General features: G+C 35.0%; 3 protein-coding genes and 1 pseudogene across 3 annotated transcripts; 1 reads left to right on the top strand and 3 right to left on the bottom strand.

Annotated features, from left to right (window-relative positions):
* Positions 1-7,875: 7,875 nt before the first annotated feature.
* LOC108846400 (protein NUCLEAR FUSION DEFECTIVE 4) lies at positions 7,876-9,975 on the top strand. The gene is made up of 2 exons (XM_018619628.2): positions 7,876-9,089; positions 9,342-9,975. The coding sequence occupies exons 1-2, from the start codon at positions 7,945-7,947 to the stop codon at positions 9,772-9,774; spliced, it is 1,578 nt and encodes a 525-aa protein (XP_018475130.1). The 5' UTR covers positions 7,876-7,944; the 3' UTR covers positions 9,775-9,975.
* A 7,021-nt stretch (positions 9,976-16,996) lies between these two features.
* On the bottom strand, positions 16,997-19,055 carry LOC130509201 (putative tRNA pseudouridine synthase). The gene is made up of 5 exons (XM_057004938.1): positions 18,785-19,055; positions 18,495-18,607; positions 18,258-18,406; positions 18,045-18,189; positions 16,997-17,971 (listed from the first exon to the last, which is right to left on the bottom strand). The coding sequence occupies exons 1-5, from the start codon at positions 19,014-19,016 to the stop codon at positions 17,099-17,101; spliced, it is 1,512 nt and encodes a 503-aa protein (XP_056860918.1). The 5' UTR covers positions 19,017-19,055; the 3' UTR covers positions 16,997-17,098.
* A 514-nt stretch (positions 19,056-19,569) lies between these two features.
* On the bottom strand, positions 19,570-20,705 carry LOC108844138 (F-box/kelch-repeat protein At4g38940-like). Its single transcript, XM_057005554.1, has one exon. The coding sequence runs from the start codon at positions 20,648-20,650 to the stop codon at positions 19,622-19,624; it is 1,029 nt and encodes a 342-aa protein (XP_056861534.1). The 5' UTR covers positions 20,651-20,705; the 3' UTR covers positions 19,570-19,621.
* A 527-nt stretch (positions 20,706-21,232) lies between these two features.
* LOC130509722 (F-box/kelch-repeat protein At4g38940-like) lies at positions 21,233-22,339 on the bottom strand (annotated as a pseudogene).
* Between the last annotated feature and the right edge of the window lie 720 nt (positions 22,340-23,059).

Genomic DNA, 23,059 nt, shown 5'->3' with positions numbered 1-23,059 from the left:
CTCCAGCGTAATAAAAAAAAAAAAATTATACTCTAGAAAATTTATGACTTAAACTGTATAGTCACCATCCCATACATATTTTAGATAGTAAAAACATTAAACTGTGAGTTTTACTCATTTTTAATTCAATTTACCATTTATACTTTTATAACTTAGATGGAATATATTATAACCTAGATATTAATATATAATGCTTTTTTTATAATCCCGGGCGTAGCCCGGGTAAAATATCTAGTTTTATTAACTTCGCTTATTTTGCCTATTTAGTTATGGATCATGTATTTCTTGTGTAGACTTGTAGTCAATGTTTTTCCATGATATCTGATGAAAATGTAAACGGAGTAAGGTGGCACGATGGGGGTCGATAAGGGTGTCATGGATTTACTGCTGTGAGTACAAATAATTCTTTTACAAGGTTAGCGGAGTTGTGTTCCTATTATTAGAGATATGTCGGGCCGGACATATCTCTAATACTCCCCCGCACGACAAACGTGGGATGCAACACGCAAATCTGCAATCACAAAGCAGACCACGTATGTCGTGGACACTATATCGAGGAAAACAAATCAGTAGATTCCTTCGGGAATGAACTTCAACTTAGACAAGGAGGATGAAGACTTCAGCTCTTTTTTTTTTTGTTTTGACAATGGGAATACATCCCGTGGGCGCAACTGCAGCTCCAAAAAAACAATCGTCCATGACTTGGACAGTCCATACACCGGACTAAAAAAAAACTTGACCTAAGAATTTGAGCGTTCAACTAGAACTCCCCCGTAATGGTTAAACTATAACCAATAAACCCCAAACTATGAGAAAACAACTCTTGAGAAATTCTAAACTAGAGAATAAGTCTCATAAATCTTTTTTTTTTTTTTTGTGAAAACCCTGATCCCATGAAATAAAACATAAACCCACCTATTTGATGATTCTTGCACCAACTAACATTATAGCTAATATTATAAAACCAGACCACTAAGAAAAACAGAAGACTCAACGTTTAGTGAAATTGGATACCCAACCACTAACGTTTCTAAACTAATAAAACAAAACCCTAAAAAAACTTATTTTAAAGCACATATCACGTGGACATTAGTCCAAGTTCACGTCGATTCATGCCGTCGTCCAGATCATCTTCATCTTCGTCGTCTTCATCGTCAACACCACCGATGATAAGCATCATCAAAGCTTTAAAGCGGAAGTTTTAATTTCGATCCCAAAGAATCGTCTGCTCTGATACCATGTAAAATAGAATATAATATGATAATATTGTGTTGTGATCAATATGAGAATACAAGAGGCATATATATAGTGCTAACATTAACATAATGTTAACACTAGATAATGTTAACTTTCCTAAACACGTAATGGAAATATGCTAAGAATATATTGAGGTTGACTTGCTCTTCAAGTTTTTCCTTTTACTCTTCAGGGTCTTCATGGGTTTCACGGGCTTCACAATCTTGGTCCGTAAGATACACATCTTCCGGCCCGACATATCTCTAATACCTATATTTACCTTTATCATAGTTTGTAGGATCATAACTAAAGCTTCAAACGTTTTAGTCTCCAAAAGGGGCTGAACTTGAAGATAAGCCGAACTGGCAACTGGAGTACCACTGGAGTTGGTGTTGATTTCAAATTATTGGAAATTACTGATGAAGAACGAACAGTTGGATCTATCAACTAACGATCAACAACTTCTTGCTGTCTTTTAACATTCTTTTTCGTACTTTCTTCATACTTTATTCGTTTACTTCTTGCAATGAGAGTTTCATTATCTTAATATTTATATAAGATTCCCAGGTAGAAATCATAGGACAAAGTTACAATAGGCACGACAGTAGGTCAATGACGGGCGAGTCGGTTTCGATCCTAAACCTTTGCCATGGTGGGCGTTTTCGAGAAACAAAGGCATTATTAATTAGCATTTCTTCTTTTTATCATAAAACGTGAATGAGAATGAAAGTATCAATCCCGATTTTAATGGTTGTGAACATTATATAGTTTTGTTATATACTTATATGCCAATTGTAAATTAGTGAATTTTTATTATATATTAGGAAATGGAATAATTGTGCGGCCGGACTAATTAATGGGTTAGACTTTCATAAAATAGTAGTTGAATATAACCTACCACTCTGTAAAGTACAGATAAGTGATGAAACTCAGGCGTTGAATTATAGCGTCATATTTTTATTCCACACAAATATATTCACAATACGTGTTTTGTTGTAAGTCTTTCCAATAATGTTGAATTTAGAAATCATTTGTGCATTATTATTTTATTATAATATTTATTTTGCATAGTTGGAGTTTAAAAGTTAAAACTTTATATAAAAACAAAAAGAAACCAGAAGCAGTTCATAAGTTTTTATAGTATCATCGTCGTTGCCCTATCCATATTCAAATTCGATAGTATGCATGAATCATATATGAAAAAAGATACTGACAGGATATATGTCAAAAGTTAAGACATAAGTGAAAGATATATATGCTAGCTAGTATTTCCCAATTTTCTTTTTACACTATATCATATTTCACAATTTAAGAGATATATCAGGTATATGAACTTCTTTAGTACCTCAAAATGGAAGATATATTAGTATTTTGTGTTTCAAAAGAATAAAATATTCTAGTATTTTAGACATATAAAATATTTATGAGATATCAAAGTGATACCTGGTTTGGGGATTGTGTATTGTCCTCGCGGTAATTTGATGTAACAAGTTTACTCGGTTGCAAGTTTTTGTCTATCGATCCTTGTAGAACCCAATCTGAAATTAAGGAAAATAATGTAGACCCTCTCACCGACCCATATCTCACGATTACTCGGCTTAACCAATTCTCATCAGTTCCTTGAGTACACATGATCAAACACCCTTAAAGGGGCTATATCATGTGGAAAAAAAAATGTTGCGTAGGGTCGAAAGAAATGCTTTGTGGACTCCTCACTAGAACTCAAAGGTTTGTACACACGCGCGCGGATTATGAGACTCTTATTTAGATACTAGACGAAGGTTTATGCATGTCTACTAAATGTATCTCGGATTTTAATTAAATTCTTAGAAATCTAGAAAGTTCCAATGTCTTCTGTAGAAGTTGAATACTGCATTTTGTAATTGGTGTTTGCGAGATTGTTTGGTAGCGAAGCTCACTGATGATGTTTATGTTATCTTGAACATAATTAAGCACTTCCGGCTATACTAACATAAATATACAAAAAGATTAAAACCTAATGAGATTGGTTTATGATGTCACGAATCTTGGCTTCAACTGGATTGTTGATTTTTGGATGGTGTGGAATGACTTATTCCATTAATTCCATAATTTTTTTCATCATTTGACATAAATGGAATGCTCATTCCATCAATTCCAAAACTAAATAGAAAAAAATATAAAGAGAATCATTCCATAACAAATTTGATCATGAATGAATGGAATGAATTCAATTCTATTTTCTGTTGTATTCCATTCCTAGTATCTATTTATTTTAGTTCCACAAATTCATTCTTTTACTAGTCATTTTTTTCTACATGTTTTTTTCTTGAAAATTAACCTTTCTTCATGTTTGGAACAGAGTTACAACTCCTCACGTGCAATGCAGTATAAGAGTTTTTAATATCTACTAGGTTGGGATCTGCGCATATATATGTAAATTTTATATTATAAATTTTTGAAAAACCAGATTATGTTAATATAATCTATATTTCCATAATCTGATTATACAGTTTAATCTCTTTAAATTAATATTCGATAAATTAATATACACTAAAAATATCTATAAATTAATATACTTTTATAGTTCCAAATTGAGTTTTTGGTTCAATTATTATATCGATAAATTAATAATCTCTATAAATTAATATAAAATTATAGTTTTGGTGTAGTCCTGAAATTATTAATTTATAGAGGTTTCACTGTATAGTGTTATGAATTATTTCATGTTAAGAGATAGGTACTTCAGTCATTTTATCGGTTCAGTTTGGTTAATTTGGTTCTAAAATATTTTCAACTAAAGTAAACCATAATCAGTTTGGTTTGGATCGGTTTCGGTTCATTTTGATTGTATTAGGTTCAGTTTTTTATTTTGGTTGATTTGTGTTTCTTTTCACTTTCAATTAATTAGTATTCAGCTTGATTTAGAGTAGTTCCCGTTGGAATACAGTAAGTCATTTTTGCCACTTCTTGTTTCGTTCAATTCAATGAGGTTCTCCTAGTTTAGTTTTCTAAAGAAAAATTATGTTTTAAACATAAACGTATGGTCATGAAATCATCATGTTGCTGATTATAAAAAATAAATTATGTAAACTAAATTCAATATAAATCTGAAACATAAACCTTAAAAAGACGCAAAAAGTTTATAAGAACACAATCGAATCAAAGTTAATTAAAGTAAATAAAAAATAATAAAACATCGTTAATATTACCTCTTAAAAATAAACTATGTAAGTTAAATCTAATATAAAAATGAAACAAAACCTTAAAAACCAAGTTTATAAGAATACAATCAAACTAATATTAACTAAAGTAAATAGAAAATTAAAAAACTAACATCGTTAACAATGATTTAGTCTTAGGATTTTTTTTTTATAATCTTAGGATTTTAGCATATTATATATTTCTAGTATATTTAATTTAAATAATAATAAAAGTACATTAGTTTATATTTAACCCAGTTCGGTTCAGTTGGTCAGGGTTGGAAAAATCTTAAACCGAACTATTTGATATTAGACTTTTGTTTGGTTTACATCGATTTTAGTTTGGTTAGCTCAGTTCGTTTTTTTTGCCCACCCACCCATATGTGTTATATCGTTATATGCTTGTTTGCAAAATTATGAATATATGATTCTGTATACCAATAGAAATTTAAAATATTCTTATCTTTATTGCACCTTATAAGGAATATTCATATAAAAGGAAAGAAACTTGTATAGCATGCCAAAGATTTTTTTTTTATCACTGCAACGTCTTATGAAGGTCAATTGGAATTTGATTTTGTCAATAGAATTTTGGTTCAAGCTTTACCAATTTAAACCTAGTTTTTGTAAATTTGATTTTTTTTAATTCAACTTTTGTAATGCGTTTAAACTCATGTAACTTTGAAAAGCAATTCTAATAAAAAGGTTCCATAGGTAATATATTTTGTTTTGTATCATCGTGAATCCGTGTTAGATCAAAGATTTTTTGGTATTTGATAATACGCAATATATCATCTTCATTTATCTAATTGTTTTCTCTTCTCATTCTCGTGAGATAACACTCGACCATTCCATAAGTGATTTTCTGTATTTCATACAAACAATAAAATTTGGGTTAAACTTAACTATCTGAGTCTTTTAGCAAAAAAAAAAATACTATATGAATCAAGGATGAGCTCGGTCTGTGTAAATTTTGATAATATATCTTCTGTAAATGTATTGAACCGTTTGCGACTTGGAGAGAATCATATTGAGAGTTTGTTTATTTTAAAGTATATGTAGTCTTTGTAATACACGATTAATTTAATGCACATCGGACCAAGATAAATGAATTACATATTCTCGTAAATTTTTCAGTAACCAAAAAATCATTGAATATTTTAATATTATGGTTTGCTCAAATCTCCTCTAAGACTGACACATAAGATTTTTGACCTCTTAAAAACTCGCCATATAAGATGGAGTGGTTTTATAATTCTTATAAAAATGAAGTTCATATTTTTAAAAATATTTCCAAATAATATATAGAGGATTTCCATCTTTAAGGGGAAATGTAACTACGCAGTGACGTTTATGTAAATTTCTCTCTTAAGGACATGAAGTGTTAGATGCCGACTCGATAGAAGCGGTTGACAAAAAAAAAGAAGCGTTATATTTAAACATGTAGTTCAATGAAAAAACTAGATTCATATCTAATTAGGCCCTATATCTAATTATATATTTCCTCTAGTAACACTCACGCCTAATGTTTTCCCTAGATAGGCTTTCTAACTAATTAGTAACCTCTCTAACTCTCCTATTTTCTGTTCTTTTCATTTATTCATGACTAAGTTTGTTTTTGTTTGTTTGTAATGTAATGGGAGACCAATTGGCTTCTTTTTTTTTTTTCAAAAGATGGCTGAAAATGAACGTGGATTGTACTTAGCATGTAGCTAAGAGAAAAAAATGAAAGCAATCATCTATCTCAACAAATTTGTGTTGTGGGTGTATGCCCGTTTTTTATTACTTACAAATATACATATATAGAATATCCATCATTTCACTAAATTGAAGTCTGCAATATTTGAAATACAACTCATAGACACCATACAAACAATGAGGAATTCTTACAGAATTCTCACCTTATTCTGAGAGCTAAACTCAATCGCCTCTGAAGTTGCACATTCATAACAGAGATCAATATGATGCTCTTCCGAAAATGTAAATTCCAACCACTTACGAAAGGTTTCATATGCCATTAGAAGGAAAACAAAACCATTAACAAAGATTGAAGTAAAGAGAAACCGAAACGTTTGGATTTCTTAAAAAAGGCACTATCTCATAGAATTATGTAAGAAAAAAAATTATTATAAACAAAACAAATTATATAATCCTTTTGAGAACTAAATTATCATTACTTAGTCAATTTATATTTAGATTTCGGTCCATATAATTTACATGATGGACCGTAACAAATGATTGTCCATCCCGGACATTAGTCGAAAGGTATTCCAAATTTGGATCGGCAGTGTAATACGTTTTTGGAATATTCCATTCTATAGCACTAAATGCATTCTTCTCGGGATATATTGTATCAGTAGATATAGTTTATCAAAAAAAAAAGTTTAATTGGAGCAAAGTGAAGTTGAGCTGCTAAAAGAGCTGCTAAATGAATGACATTGTCAAGCCCACACGTTCAGACCATATGTAAATCCCGAATGAAGCAACAACTTGTTCGTAAGGACAATAGTGTGCTCCAAAACCCGTAGAAGTATGCCAATAAATGCCAACTCAAGCGGAATAAATGGAAACATGAAACGTGATATCGATTTATAAAAACAAGATGTAAGATAGAAAACGAGGACATGATATTTTCAATACATAGACTCAAAATAGTTTTCATTTCACAAGATATTTCTTTTACCTTAATTTTGATTCTTGTAAAAGATGTTTGCTCCTACTTTTATTTCAATTCTTTCCTCACTTAACTTATTTCTTCACTTGGTTCAAACTCTTGAAAATTTGCTCAAAAGACTATTCATTTTTCCTTATATACGGAGACGATTCTGATTACTCTCATGGTTATTTTATTTTTATTTTCATTGTGTAAGAAAATTATTAAACCATAGATGATTGTTAGACTAAAAGAAAGTTCAAACAAAATTGAAGTCTAAAGTGATTTGTTTGGTTATATTCAAATCTTAGAATTTCTTAAAGAGATTTTTAAGAATCTAAAAAGAAAGAAAAAAAGAATCTAAAGTGATTTACATAAATTTGCCTTCCGTAATTTTTCAAGTTCCATATAAGTACTTATATTCATTCCTTTTTAACTATAAATAATCACTTCAAAAGTATTTTAATTTTTTTTTTATTTTTTTCTAAAGAAATCTTTATTTTAAAATGAATAAAATAATAAACGGAGATTTTTAAAATGATTTAAATAGTTTTTGCAAATGTTAAATACTAACACAGGACTTTAAAACATTTTACAAGGAAGGTTTGGTAAGAAATTAAAAGGCAACATCAGCATTAGTTACCCTCCAATTTCCTCTCTTCTTTATTGTTTCTTGATTACAAAACTAACCACACCTTCCTTCTCATTACTACAACACTAACTCCCCCGATAAAAATTATAAAATACCTGATTCCCCCCCCCCCCCCCCCATCAATTATAAATACAAACCCCCTCAACGAGTGATCTTCTAACTATACACCATCTCTATTTTTTTCCACCCGCCTTTAAGCACTCTCTCAAGTCTCAAGGAACATGTCTCCCAACGTTCTCCGGTGGTTCAGCCTCGTCGCTCTTCTCTGGCTTCAATCTATCAACGGTACCAACTTGAGCTTCCCTGCTTACTCTTCACAGCTCAAAGAGTTTCTCTCCATCTCTCAGTTTAAACTCAACTACCTCTCTTTCGCCTCCGACGCTGGAAAGGTCCTAGGCTTTATCTCCGGTATCGCCGCCGTCCACCTTCCTCTCCCTCTTGTCCTTCTCGCCGGAGGCTCCTTAGGCTTCGCCGGCTACGGTCTTCAGTACCTCTCCATCGTCAAAAAGATGTTCACCTTGTCGTTCTACCAGATCTGGGGGCTGAGTTTCTTGGCCGGAAACAGCATCTGCTGGATCAACACGGCTTGTTACATCGTCGCGATAAAAAGCTTTCCGGTGAACCGTCAAGTCGCCGTGGGGATCACGGCAAGTTATCAAGGTTTGAGCGGGAAAATATACACGGACATAGTCCACGCGTTCTTCTACTCGTCTCAGCGCGAAGCCGCTTCAGGTTATCTTTTGCTCAACTCTCTCGTTCCTTTGGCCGGCTGCGTCGTGACGGCTCCTATGCTGATGAGAGAAGCGAAAGCGACGACGTCGTATTCGTCTCGGGATGTTAAAGCGGGTTTTATCTTTCTGTTCGCCGTGACTATAGCCACGGGGATTTACGCCGTGGCTACGAGTCTTCTCCCTGCTCCCGCGGTTTTAGTACTCGTGGGCATTGTTTTGTTTCTTCTTGCTCCTCTGGCTATTCCATTTGGAGTTAGGCTCGGAGAGCTTGTGTCTTGTAGAAGAAGTCAGCAAAAGGTATGTGACTTTGAAGCTCCTTTTGAAGACGATGAGAAGAGAGAGGAAGAGGAGTTTGATGATGATGATGATGATGATGATGATGATGATGATGAGAAGGCGATAGTTGGGGTTAAAGAAGAGGTCGAGTGGACAAAACTATGGAAGAAACTTGATTTTTGGACATATTTTGGACTTTATTTGTTTGGTCCAACGGTCGGGCTAGTGTTTATGAACAATCTTGGTCAGATCGCTGAGTCTCGTGGCTGCCCCGCGACCAGTTCCTTGGTCGCGCTCTCGTCCTCGTTCGGGTTTTTCGGCCGCTTGCTTCCTTCGTTACTCGACTACTTCCTCTCTAGGTACTTTTTACCTTTTACCCTGGGGAATAATAAATTACTAATTTAAAACATAAATCAATTATTATTCCATAATAATACAACTACGTTGACCTAGCACGTACAATTATCATAGACGTTGCATTCCTTGCATCTACGTGTTTGGTCTAATTCATCGAACAACCTTCGACAAATCGACCAGAATTTTATGATTGTTTTCCCTAATTTCTCGGAATTTATTCTAATATTATTCTTTTATTTATTTATTTATTATAGGAACAGATACATGCCATCATGCCCGGTTTCTATGGCGGTCTCACTGGTAGCAATGGTTGGTTCGTTTTTACTCCTCCTCATTGACTCCGACATCGCTCTCTACATCAGCACGGCGATGATCGGTGTATTCTCCGGAGCATTGACTTCTCTCTCCGTCACAATGACTGCAGAGCTTTTTGGGACAAAACACTTTGGAGTTAACCACAACATTGTTGTCGGAAGCATTCCCATTGGTTCTTTCACTTTTGGTTTATTTGCCGCTAAAGGCTACCGCGATGGAGCTGCCTTCGACGGACGTTTTGACGGAAAGTGTTACGGGATGTACTGCTTTCAAACCACTTTGATCTTTTGGGCAATGCTTAGTTCTGTGGCCGCCGTTCTTGCTGCCGTTTTATATCTACGGAATCGCAAGTTCTACTCGCAGAAGTCGTAGGAAAAGAAACACAACAAATTCACGCAGGCTTTCACTTCATCAAACGAATCTTTTCTTGTGGTTCCAAACGAAATTTTTGTTTGTACAGTTATGCGTTTTGTGTTACACTGATGGTGAGGAAGTAGATTTTTTGTATAGTAACGTGCAGTAAAAAATAGGTAGAGATATTACATAACGATGTAAAGATCGAAGTTTTATTTAAGATCCACTTTTTTATAAGTTGTTTGATATTAAATTCAATGTTTTGCTAGATTAGTGTAAGATCATTTATTAACGCTGAAGAATTTAAAACGACTTTGCTTGAATATAAGTGGTAAATATGACAATAGCAATTTTCGGGTGAGTCCAATTAATATATCCCAACATAATATTCTGTTGGTGCGTAGTTGATGTTTGCTGGTTCGAACGTGGGTCCAAGAATCTTGATCATGCGGCTGTTATTCAAGTGATAAATTCTGATGTGAACTTTTTTTTATGGGACCCCAACACTAATCAATAGACTCTCACCTAAATCAGATTATTTGTATTACTCTATGTCCACATATCTTTTATTAGTATGTGATTACTAGACGTCAGTTTAAACATTTTCTGAGAGAGAGACGACGAGAACGTACTCAACCACGAGAAGGCCACCTAAACAAATATATATGGTCGAGATGAAGACATGCATGATTTACGACTAACCAATATTTAAGATTTGAGCTTCGTACCTATATTTATCATATGCAGTGAAGCATTATATTCACTATTACTGAAATGTATGACACTTTTACGTGAAAATAATTTATTTTAATTAATGCGTTATTACGATACTCGTTTTGTAGCATTTAGGTTGGTTAATGGTACTGATTTTTATTCTAATAATATGAATTGCAACCCTGTTATGATGGTCTACTGAGAGGTGAGTTTCAAATTGGTAAAAACCCCGGGTTTAAAGGTCCAACTAGATTTTGACCCGCCTTTAAAAGGGCGGGTATATTTTTGGTATACATTTTTCCCTAAAAATTTAATTTTTATATTTGTGTTTTAAATTTTTATTATTTTTTTCATTTTTCTGTGATAGAATATGAGTTCTATAATTAAGCTTCGGGTTAATGCTATACATTATGCTTGAAACATACTAATAGAACAAAACTAATTTACAAAAAAAAAGAACATAACTAATTGTAAAATTATGACTGATGTCCATGTGTATACTGATTCGTTTCTAGTTTATTTCAGAAGAGTTTAAAGGCATTGCTTGAAATAGACTCCTAAAAAGGAAATGATGGCTGTAGGTTGTATGAGCATTGTTGAAAATACGGATCAACAATATTAAGTTGATTTTTAACTAATGGATTTAGATGCATTAGTTTATACAACAAACACATATTTTGTATGATATGATTATTTTTATTGATTGCTTTACAGCTCCCAACATTTCTAATGAAAGTAAAGGAAAAAAGAACGTACAGAGATTCACTTCTTTGGCGTTCTATTCGTCTCTGTTCCTCTTGAACTATCAATAACAGTAAGATAAGACGCTTCTTCATGTTCTGATAATATTGGTGATATATCTCCAACCTGTTTTGAAAAGTTTGACATCAGACATATTATTGATTTTTATGATAGTAAATGTCATAAATTCGTTAACCTAGAAATGGATGATATAAAGTTAGACAGATATGCAGTGTAGATGGGAGTTAAGCTGGCTTCAAATAGCCTCAAGCTCAAAATATTAGATAATGTAGATGGTAGTATTTATAGTAGAATGAAAAGTCAGTGACAGTACGGATATTCTAAAGGAATATATCCTCGCTAATGATATATTATAGGAGCATATCGCTTGAAAACATGCATGATTTACGACTAACCAATATTTAAGATTTGAGCTTCGTACCTATATTTATCATATGCAGTGAAGCATTATATTCACTATTACTGAAATGTATGACACTTTTACGTGAAAATAATTTATTTTAATTAATGCGTTATTACGATACTCGTTTTGTAGCATTTAGGTTGGTTAATGGTACTGATTTTTATTCTAATAATATGAATTGCAACCCTGTTATGATGGTCTACTGAGAGGTGAGTTTCAAATTGGTAAAAACCCCGGGTTTAAAGGTCCAATACTACATTCTATCATGTAGTCAATGATATGGCTACACTGATATACTTTCATTGTTTATATTCTATTTGAATACCGGAAAATATGATCTATCTATGGGTTTTATCTTTCTTGGGGAGTTAATTGAGATTTTTCATAGATACGAAATATCCACAGTTAATAAAAACCAACGAAGTTCTGGTGTGGAAATAAGTTGTTAATCCAATTTAATTGGTAATATCATGTTAGAAGTTTAAAAAAAAAAAAATCATGTTAGAAGTTTACTTGCAGAGAGGTAGAAAGTTCGACCAATTAGGTATCTATTAGTTTTTGTGTTTTAGTTATTAAGTTATCCATCCATTTTTGTAAAAAAGATTTAGCCCAAAGTATATCTAGACCGGCTCTGTTGAAAGAGCTGTAGTTTTATATATATATATTGCAATGTAGATTTTTTTTTGTTTTGGTTATAAATATTTTTGATGTAAGATTTTTTTACGGTCTGTTTGAAAGATTTAAGATTGATTGGTAATGATATTTGTTTTATGCTTTGATTTTAGAATTATGGCAAATGAGAATTTGGATGTTGAAATTTTGACGGTTAAATTAAGTGTTTATTAAAATAAAATTAGTAATTTATTAAAACCATATTAGTAGTTAAAAATAAGTGTTCTATATATTTTGCTTTTACAGAAAAGAAAAACAGATAGAAAAGAAAAATATGTACTTTTAAAGAATCCTTATAAAGTATAATTAGAAAACATTTAAGATTTTTAGAAATAATTTTGATTGTAAAAAAGCTTTATAGCACTTAATTAGTACCAATCAACCCCAATAAAAAGAGAAATAGTTACAGATTTTAGTTGAACAATAAAAAGAGTTACAGATTTTAAAAATTAAGGCATGTTTAACTTCTTTTTTTGACTAGGAAAGACATGTTTAACTTTCAAAAATCAAGAAATAGAATAATATCTCAATCTTTTGATTTTGTCGTCATGGCTAATGGTTAACTCCACGGAACAACTTACAATAAATGATACACTACGTGGTCATTGAGGAGGCCCGACAATTATAGTATCACAACTTTGAACAAGATCTAATGTATTCTTATTATTATTTTTTTTTTTTTTTTTTTTTTTAATAAAAATATATTATAATCATCCGTAAAAACGGGATTTAGTTTCGATTACAAACTCGACTCGAACAAAAGCTTCCATGCCTATATATTACAACAACTAGCTTCGCCCACCCACTAAACCCGGCACATTCCGCTAGAGTGTTTTTAATAAACCTAGAAATCGAATCATGTTCTCAACCATTAACGAAAACCACGAAGAAGTGAGGTTCTCCTCGTTACCGAGGATGCCGGGAGTCCCCGCGTCGTTTCTGGAGTAGCTAGGTTTCGATGAACTCGCCGAAGCTTATAATCGTCACCACCGTGAAGCACATAACGCTAATGAAGAAGGGAGTGGAAGACATACCATCGGAAAAATGCTCCAATCCCGCTGTACAACCCCACAAGCGCCATAACCGAACTAAGCCTAAAAGACCCAAAGGTCTAAGAAGCCCAAATCGGAGAGCAAAAAGACGGGACGAGACTACCGTAACACCCTGAAACCAATAAAGCTCTGAACCTGCAAAAGAAACTGAAACAACACTACTTCGAACCCGCCAAGGGAAGGCTGAAGCATCGGGATGCGTTGAATCACCATTAGGAGTCACCAAAGCAAAAGAAAACCCACAAACCACGCGAGCCTCTAATGCCAAGCCCAACGCCGCCTCCGAGAACCGGAGAACGGAAACCTCTTGCGGACAGGAAACAGAGCCGGTGACAACGACTCCGAACAAACAATGAAAGACAAGAGCTTAAACACCGAGAAGCTTGTCGACGAGCTTCTACGGCATGACTGGAGACAAGGAACCGGAAGAGGAAAGAGGAATGGGTGAGGACTCGAAATGTCGCCTCAGATAGGCCATTGACGACCTCACCGACACCGCGACAATCCGAACCACTACGGACCACCACCGGAGGGGCTAACACGCGCCAACACCGCCGGCTAAGCCCGCTTTCGAGTAGACCAACCTCCAAAACACCCACGGCAAAGGTCACACGAGGCTTGTCCTTCCTCGACACCGAGAACAAGACAGAGTCTCACGACCACCACCACTCCGCCACAAACCAAGGATAAGTAGACCACCGGATCTACAACCAGATCTGAAAAACGAAGCCTCGAAAACCTCCTCGTCGAACTGTCGTCTCGCAAGGGCAAAGATCCACTTGACTGTCCCTAAAATCCGACTCCTCCAAGACCCAACCCAACACCCACTGCGCCACAACTCCAAACACCAGCAAGCTCACGACAGGCCAAGCATCCTCTCGAGCGGAGCCTAACCCAAAGGAACCTCCGGAGCCAGAACCAAAAGCAAAGCAGCAGAGAGGGATAGATCCCGGACGAGCAAAGAGAAAAGAGTAAAGGGAGGAGGAAGGGGGAGCCGACGCCGGAGAACGCGCTCGCACGCGCCGGAGACGTCGGACCCAAAAGCTTATCTGATAATGAGAAGTCGGGAGAGAAAGCAGATGAGATGAGAGAGAAAGGTCTTTTCCGTTGTATTCTTATTATACTATGCACAATTTTGATCATTTGTAGTCTAAACTCGGGAGAATGTCTTTAATAAGTAAACAAATTGCATAAGATCTTTAATATGACCACTTACTAGGAGCGTCTTGTAGTAGGTACTTTTTTTTCAACACCATATATATTATTCATAGAAGGCCTTCTAAGGAGGAGAGACAAATTTCACGTATAAACATTTTCTTGATTTTCTCAAGAAAAAGAAAACACTGTCTTGACAACATATATGATGGGGTTAGAAAAAGCTAGTCTCTGTAATTTGAACTTGTAGTAGGGACTATATCAACAATTTCTTGACAACATATACGAACATCTTTTAGTGCACTAAATAATTGGTTGGTGTATAATGGGGCTCGAATATTTCTGTTAGTAAGTATTTCCATTTTTAATTCACTCGACCAATAATTTACGCTTATTTTCTACCATTTTAGTTCCATTTGCTACTGTTTTCAACCATACTAGTCCATCTTCAACTAAACTCCAAGATTCAAATATCATGTTTCCTTTATATCAGTGCATTAATTCACATATTGTCATTGAGAATACATGAATGATAAAAAAAATCTATGAGATTAAACAGTCTATCCAAGTCCAACCTATCCAGTTTGGATTACATGCATAGATTGCCTTTCTAGTTATGGTTCAGTTTTATCTTTTTTGTTTTTTTACAACAAAGCAGTGGCTCAGTTTGATAACAACTTATCAAGCTTTCCCAGAAGATGAGGATCCTTTGAAAATACACGAGTTTCGTTTTAAGCAAAAACATCATTCTCAACAAAGTAATTCTGAGAATGCTGTTATTGTTGTGGTTGATCGATTGATGCTTGACAGGCTTCTATTTTGCGGGACCTCTTCATCAAGTTCTCCTTCTCTGCTGGAGCTTTACTTCTGCTTTGTATCTATCTCCTTATAGTTAGTTGTCTTCTCTATCTTGCTCTTGCTCAGCTTTACGCTTACTCTGTTATCTATTGTTCCTCTTCTTCTTTTTTTTTTGAAAAAAAAAAAAAAGAACTCTGTAATTAGGTGTCTACCAACAACTCTGTAAAATTTGAAAACGTTAATCTATTTGACATTCAACCCAAAAAAGAAGAAAAAAAAAACTTATCATGCTCAACTCATCTCGAATGAACGAGTTAAAATCTCAAATCTATAAAATCATAACTTAAAATAGATGAACACGAACCAATCAGTTTTCACAAAATAAGTTTTAAAACACCACACATTTTTAACTATAGTACATAGAAATTATATATTTTGGTTTTATCATAAATTAGAAATTTAATTAATCAAAAACAGTTGTTCTAACATAATCCTCTCGCAGTTAACCTGGATCGACTGGGCGAACCACATTTTAATTTTAAACAAATGACAATTTTCTAAAATCAAAGGTAAAAGACCTTTTTCGAAGGATGGAAAGAAAATACTTTGAAAGAATGTTCTCGAACTTATCGTATGAGAAGTCAATAAATTCCGAAAATTCAATTTTAATGATCTTGAAAACGACAATTTATAATGAAGATTTGCTGCATCGTCAAAGTTAGTTTCAAGACGAAGAGTGTATGACATACACTGTATGTCATTGAAAGAAAACCGAAGAGTGTGATTGAGAGAAACATAACAAAGCAAATTAAGCTAACAAGGAAGATTCAGTGAATAGGTTAAGTTACGCGTCTTCATGTGCATGGTCATGTCATCATCAACATTTACTCCTTGCTTCCTTCCCTACTTAAGTGATTGTGATATTTATATTGGTAATTTAATGATACAAACAAGACTAATCTGACGTAAGCGTGGCGTCAAGTATGACGCCAGGGAAATAGGTCTGTATCTGCCAATTTCAGGACAACTAAAAAAAAAATCTAAATTAGGCATGGCATACACATCGGATCATTTATTTGTGGTGCGTGTCCCTTACTTTATTTCGATACACAACCTTGATTAATTATACACCAAACCTACTTAACAGAGATATGTAGCCACATTTTAGGACAAATGATACGAAATCATTTTTAATATTTGAAACAAGACGCTTTAAGTTTATGGTGATATTTTCAAGTTAATCAAAGCTTAAAATATGGAAGGTGTAGGTGTAACTTGTTATCCATTTTTTGACAAAAACTTGTTACCATTTATAAACCATCAGTAACATTTTAATATTTCAGATGATTTTAAAATGTTTACCCAAAGGCCAAATCCAAACTTTTATTGCTCGGACTAGGACATGATAGAACAGAACTCCTTTCGTAGAAACCAAAATTTTTTTTTTTTGTTAAAATCAACAAAATATAATTAATCTATGATTAGCAAAAAATGAAAAACTACAATCCAGAAAACTATAATCCTAATTAAAAAATAAAATACATAATATATAATCAATACATAATTAAGAAGAAAATTGAATCTATTCCCAAGCAAAGTTCGAACTAAGGTGTTCTTTTGTCAGTTGAATAGACTAAGCTGGTACACATCTAGTGCCTAGTAAATTTATAGTGCCATCCTCAAAAGAACAAAAAAAAAAGTTTAACATCGTGTTGAAACAGTGAGAGCCAATGTGAATCAAACAATAATCCTCAACATAACTTCGGTCTAAAATATAAATGTGAGACTAATGCAGAGCTTCATGAACAGCTACTGAAACAGAACCAAACTCTTTATCACCACCTTCTGTCCTCCTCGTCATAACCCTTGGCTTTGCTTTCCACTCCTCCCAACCTCTTCTCACATCTTCCAATTGCTCATCAATCATACCATCGTTCCTCTCCAAATGCTCAAGCCACTCTTTCCACGGAGCTTCCTCTGAGTCCAAGAATCTACTCACCTGTGGAACCATCACCCCTCTGTAAAACCCCTCCACTTCTCTCTCCACTTCTTCTGACTGCCCCATTGCTTTTATCTCCGGCCTCCTCCTGAAATTCCCGGGCGCTTTAGGCACTTCGAAGCTGTTCCCCCTCAGGATCAGTACTTCGGATGGAGCCAGAGGCAATACTATTCTTGTGAACTTGTTCAGAGATAGTTTTATGATGTCTCTTGGAAGCAGCTCTCTCTTCACCGCCACAGCTGTTCCAATCATCTTCCGTATCTGATGTAGCATGAACGATTCTCCCCATATGGAGATCTCAACAAAGCCGAATCCAAGTGAACTCTCCAGGTTCCCGCAACTGCATCGGAACACTTTTCTGAAATGAGCTGCACTCAGCTTATCCGTTTCGTCTGGCTCATGTAGCCATTTTGCACGAATGTAAGCCTGAGAATCAGCAACATCTTCATTAGATTCTACACCATCTGCTTCCTCTTCTTCTTCTTCAACTTCAACTTTTTCTTCTTCATTTTCTCTGTTGTTTTCCTCTGTAAGCTCTGACTCTGATGCTTGGATTGATTTTGGTTTCTTTGGAGGGCGTCCGTTTCTTTGTGTTATCTTATGTTGTGCTTTCCTTCTGTACTTTGACCGTTGTGTATAGTTATGGAAAGGATAGTCACCCTACCAATGAAGCAAAAGAACTGTAAGAAAAAAGTTTCTGAAACTAAAAAAACAAATGGCATATCTCTCTAACCTCGAACTGTTTCAAAATATCATTAAAATCTGAAAGGTGATGGTCAATCTCATCTGAAGTAAAGCTATTCTTGACCCCAATAACATCAACAGGAAGGAGGTAAGAATACATCCTAAGCGTACACTCCCTTCGTGGATCAAATCTCCTACAAATACGGCAAAGCTTTTCAATAATACATCTTTCCTCCAACTCTTTCAAGCATTAGAATCATACCTTTGTGAGGGCAAAACGCTGAAGACTCGAATGTTGTCAGGAAGATGTTTGCTAATGGATTTAGCAAGAAGAGTGCCGTGAGGATCATCCTTCCACGCAGTCTCAGGTATCTCCATCTTCAATGATATCGTCGTTGCCAGAGAATGAACCTACAACAACAACACACACACATATGCAATTAGAAGATTATCATCAAATTTGTGGAACAAAAATAGAGAGAAAAAAAAAAAAGATTACTCCTTTATCAGTACGGCTACTTCTAGCCCAACCAATCTTGTGAAGATCACCATAGTTACTATCTAGAATCCCACCAGCCTTGTATATAGCAACCTCCAGTTCACCTTCAATAGCTACATTACAAAGAGGGTCTCTTAATCAACACATATTGATTGGGTTTTGCCGGAACTAGTACAAAGAACTTAGGGTTTAAGCTGAGGTTCACTGTCTAGTGATAAAGGTCGAAACTTTATAATGTGAAACTTAGGGTTTAAGCTTTTTGAGAGATAAAGGTTGAGACTTTTTATTACTTTTGAGAGAAGGGTCGTCTCTTTGAATCTGTAGGCCTCTGTAATCGGTGCCCACGTACCCAATTCGGATGACGACTTTCTTCTTCCGATACGATTCCCATTTATCGGGGGAGGAAGTAGACGCGGCGGAGGAAGAGAATCGTGGGAAAGTGGGTGTGACCCGGATGAGTCGGGTCGGATACGAGAACACCCGCGAAGGAACTGAGTAGCGTAGAAACGAGACTGCTGCCATATGAAGAAAAGCTGTGTGGCCTCTTTCTTTCGTTATAGAACCGCAGGGTAGATAAAAAGCTCCGGCGATTTTCTAATTTTAACTGCTTGCCGTTTTTTGAAGAGTTCAAACAACGTCACGTTTTAAATGAATAGTGTAAAACAACATGGTGTTCAGATACACAGCCATGTACAGTATTAGGATTGGTATCTATTTGAAGAAAAAAGAAGAAGAAAGAAAGACCACTCTTTAGTATATGAATCTACTTTATCAGATACAATAGTTAACACACCTTACCAAGTATATGTTTCCTTGGTTAGACTGATCTTGTTCTTAGACTACTAGCATTGGACCGTCTTATTCACTTTGGATACTATCACAGCCATTAACACACCTTCCAAGTACATGTTTCCGATCCTACTACTATAAAGTAAGACTCAAAATTTCAAAATATCTTTCTCCATGATAGCAATGAAATAAGATTTCAGAAACCATTAACACAAGAATAATAAAAATTCTCCTAAATCAGTTACATAAAATGAATATTTCAAAACAAAAACTAAAACAGAGAACCAAATGTAGCATTTTTTTAACTAAGAAAATATGCAAATATGAGAGTTCATGAATCAAACCATAACAGCAACACATTTGCTGCCGATAAAATTTCCAGCAACCATAACCTGATGACACCACTCAACTTTACCCCAAATCCCTTCTCCTTGTCTTTCCAGTGAAATCTCCGCACACCATATCTCTCTCGTCACTTCTTCTTTAGAAAAAAACAAAGCTAGCTTTCGACCGTAACCCACTATCCGACTCCATGAATATGATGAACGCGATTTCGTCTCAGCCAACAGTTGTTCCACACCTTTCACCACTCCCCAGCGCCTTTGCTTTGGATCATACGTTCTTAAAGAGTTCACATAATCATAGCAGTAAAACACATCATCAAGGACGCACCCTTTATTCACCCAGAACTCCAGCTTCTCGTGATCCGTTTCCCATCTACTTTCCTTCGGGTCATAAACATAGATGCCATCAGGACTTATCATATACATCTTACCATCCATCATCACAAAACTAGATGACCACGTGTAATAACCCCTCGTGTCTGCCATTGTCCTCACAAGCTCCCACGTTTCTGTTTCTGTATTTAACACCACCATCAGCTTATTCGAGCTAGTGTTACGATATCCAAGTACGTAGATTTTCCCACTGATGACGTCAGCGACTGTAGTATACACGCTCGCGTCAAAGCTCGGGAGAGGTTGCACCGTGTGATATCTACAGTCGATGCTTAACACATTTGTAGTAGTCACACCGTCATCTTTAGTCCTATCAAACACGTATATCTTCGAGCCCATTGCGGCATAGTGTTGCGCGACAGGAAGCGAAGGGATACGGACCAAGCGGGAACTGTCTTTGGTTTTCTGGCGGAGAATAGACCAACCTTCATCTCTGCGTGTTTCCATGTTGTAAAGGAGAACATAGAGACAGAGTTCCGTGCATCCCAACAATGATCGTACAGCGAAGAGATTAGGCGATGCAATAAGTGATCGGAAGTGCTTGCAAACGAGGGAAAGTTTTGGATAGTTACATCTTGGTACACGAGCTAAGATGTCAATGATAAGGTCTTCCGGAAGTGGTGTAGTCATGGATCAACTATCGTCCAATACCACAGCGAAAATTACAAAAACCCTAGTTTTTGGCTCAAATCTAATTACCAGAACTCTAAGGGCAATTTCCTTTAGTATATAACTTGTTATGTTAAATGGGCCTAAAAAGAATACTTGGTTATCTAAACTAACTTGTCATCCTTGTCATATAACTTCTACTTTGTTTTTCTTTCAGTTATCTAATACAGTAATACTTGGTTTTGTCTGATCTACTTTGTCAGATACAATAGTTCTAGAGATTGACCTTGAACAAATAACTAGCTTCCTTTAAGCAGTGGACCATCTTGCTCATTTTGAATACTATCACGAACATTAACACACCTGCCAGGTAGATGATTCCTCAGTTAGACTGATCCTATTACTAAACAGCAAGACTCAAAATTACTAAATACTTTCTCCAGGATAGCAATAAAATAAGATTTCAGAAACCATAAAACAAGAATAATAAAAATTCTCCTGAACCAAGTCACATAAAACAAATATTAAAAACAAAAACTGAAACAAAGAACCAAATGTAGCATTTTTAAAATAATAAAATATCCTAACATGGGAGTTCATGAATCAAACCATAACAGCAACACATTTGTTAACGTCAAAATTTCCAGCAACCATAACCTGATGACACCACTCAACTTTACCCCAAGTCCCTTCTCCTTCTTGTCTTTCCAGTGAAATCTCTGCACACCATATCTCTCTCGTCACTTCTTTAGGAAAAAACAAAGCTAGCTTTCCACCGTAACTCACTATGCCAGTCCATAAAGATCTTGAATATGATCTCGTCTCAGCCAAAAGTTCTTCCACACCTTTCACCACTCCCCAGCGCCTTTGCTTTGGATCATACGTTCTTATAGAGTTCACATAAAAATCATGCCAGTACAACACATCATCAAGGACGCACCCATTCACCCAGAACTTCAGCTTCTCGTCCGTTTCCCATCTATTTTCCTTTGGGTCATAAACAAAGGTTTTATCAGAACACCTCATATACATCTTACCACCCATCATCACACAAGTAGGAGGCCACGTGTAATACACCATAATCTCTGGCATTGTCATCACAGGCTCCTACGTTTGTGTTTCTGTATTTAACACCACCATCACCTTCTTCGAGTTAGTATTACGATACTGATATCCAAGTACGTATATTTTCCCATTGATGATGTCAGCGAGTGTAGTGTACACGTGTACATCAATGCTCGGGAGATGTTAAACCGTGTGAGATCTACCGTCGATGCTCTACACATTTGTAGTCACACTGTCTTCTTCAGTCTTATCAAACATGTATATCTTCGAGCCCACTGCGACATAGCTTTCATCAGGTGAGCAACGGGAAGCGAAGGGATACGGACCAAGCGGGAATTGTCTTTGGTTTTCTGGCGGAGAATAGACCAACCTTGATCTACGCCTGTTTCTCTGTTGTGAAGGAGAACATAGAGACAGAGTTCCGTGCATCCCAACAATGATCGTACAGCGAAGAGCTTAGGCGATGCAATAAGTGATTGGAAGTGCTTGCAAACGAGGGAAAGTCTTGGATAGTTACATCTTGGTACAAGCGCTAAGATGTCGATGATAACGTCTTCGGGGAGTAGTGTACTCATGCAGGGTACTCATGGATCAACTATTGTCACCAATATCAGAGGAAAAATCACAAAAACCCTTGTTTTTGGCTCAGATCTAATTTACAAAACTCTAATTTCCTTAAACTTGTTTAATGAACAAAAAGGAAAGAAAAAGATATAATATGTATTGTTTTTTTTTATTGTAATTGGTTTGTGTATTTAAAAATAGTTTTTTATGGCAACTGCATTGTTTTAGAAAATAACTTTTCTAGAGATTATTTTAGATTATTTCACTTAAGATAATTACAAAGTTTTTAAACAGATAATTAAAATTTTTTTATGGATTTTATATTGCTTAATATATTTCTGTTGTACTATTTGTTATTATTTACTACTTATTTCTATTGATTAATTATTTTAAAATCTTACAATTATAATTAAACATTTTCTTTAAAACTTGTAGATACATACCAAATTTTCATTTTATTTCTAATTATATTTATGAAAACATATATTTTACTTTTTTATTGATGGATGACAATTTATGTCAATAGTTGGCCCCTAAACTTATAACTTTTAATGGTCCCTAGCCCATGCAACATTTGAGTTTAGCCTGACGAGTGAAACAAACACACTAGTTAGCAAAATGTTTAGTATTGGACACAAAAATATTTCCAAGAGCAAAATCGAAAGAAAAAAAAAATCACTTATTATGGCTAACATGGACAGAAGCAACAGATGCTTAGAGCTGTTATATCCCTTCCCATCAAATGAATTCATCTGGCAGAAACTTATATTAAAATATCTTCACTAAATAGAAAAAAATTGA

The sequence above is a fragment of the Raphanus sativus genome, chromosome 3 (genome assembly GCF_000801105.2).
Source record: "Raphanus sativus cultivar WK10039 chromosome 3, ASM80110v3, whole genome shotgun sequence".
In the NCBI taxonomy this organism is placed as follows: domain Eukaryota; kingdom Viridiplantae; phylum Streptophyta; class Magnoliopsida; order Brassicales; family Brassicaceae; genus Raphanus; species Raphanus sativus.
The sequence above is the reverse complement of the archived record's forward strand: the minus strand, read 5'-3'. Positions and strand labels throughout refer to the sequence as shown.

Coding starts and splice junctions, on each gene's coding strand:
- LOC108846400 (XM_018619628.2), top strand. CDS start 7,945: ATGTCTCCCAACGTTCTCCGGTGGTTCAGCCTCGTCGCTCTTCTCTGG. Junction 9,090..9,341: donor CTCGACTACTTCCTCTCTAG/GTACTTTTTACC, acceptor TATTTATTATAG/GAACAGATACATGCCATCAT.
- LOC130509201 (XM_057004938.1), bottom strand. CDS start 19,016: ATGGCAGCAGTCTCGTTTCTACGCTACTCAGTTCCTTCGCGGGTGTTC. Junction 18,407..18,494: donor GTAGCCGTACTGATAAAGGA/GTAATCTTTTTT, acceptor TTGTTGTTGTAG/GTTCATTCTCTGGCAACGAC. Junction 18,190..18,257: donor AGCGTTTTGCCCTCACAAAG/GTATGATTCTAA, acceptor CCGTATTTGTAG/GAGATTTGATCCACGAAGGG.
- LOC108844138 (XM_057005554.1), bottom strand. CDS start 20,650: ATGACTACACCACTTCCGGAAGACCTTATCATTGACATCTTAGCTCGT.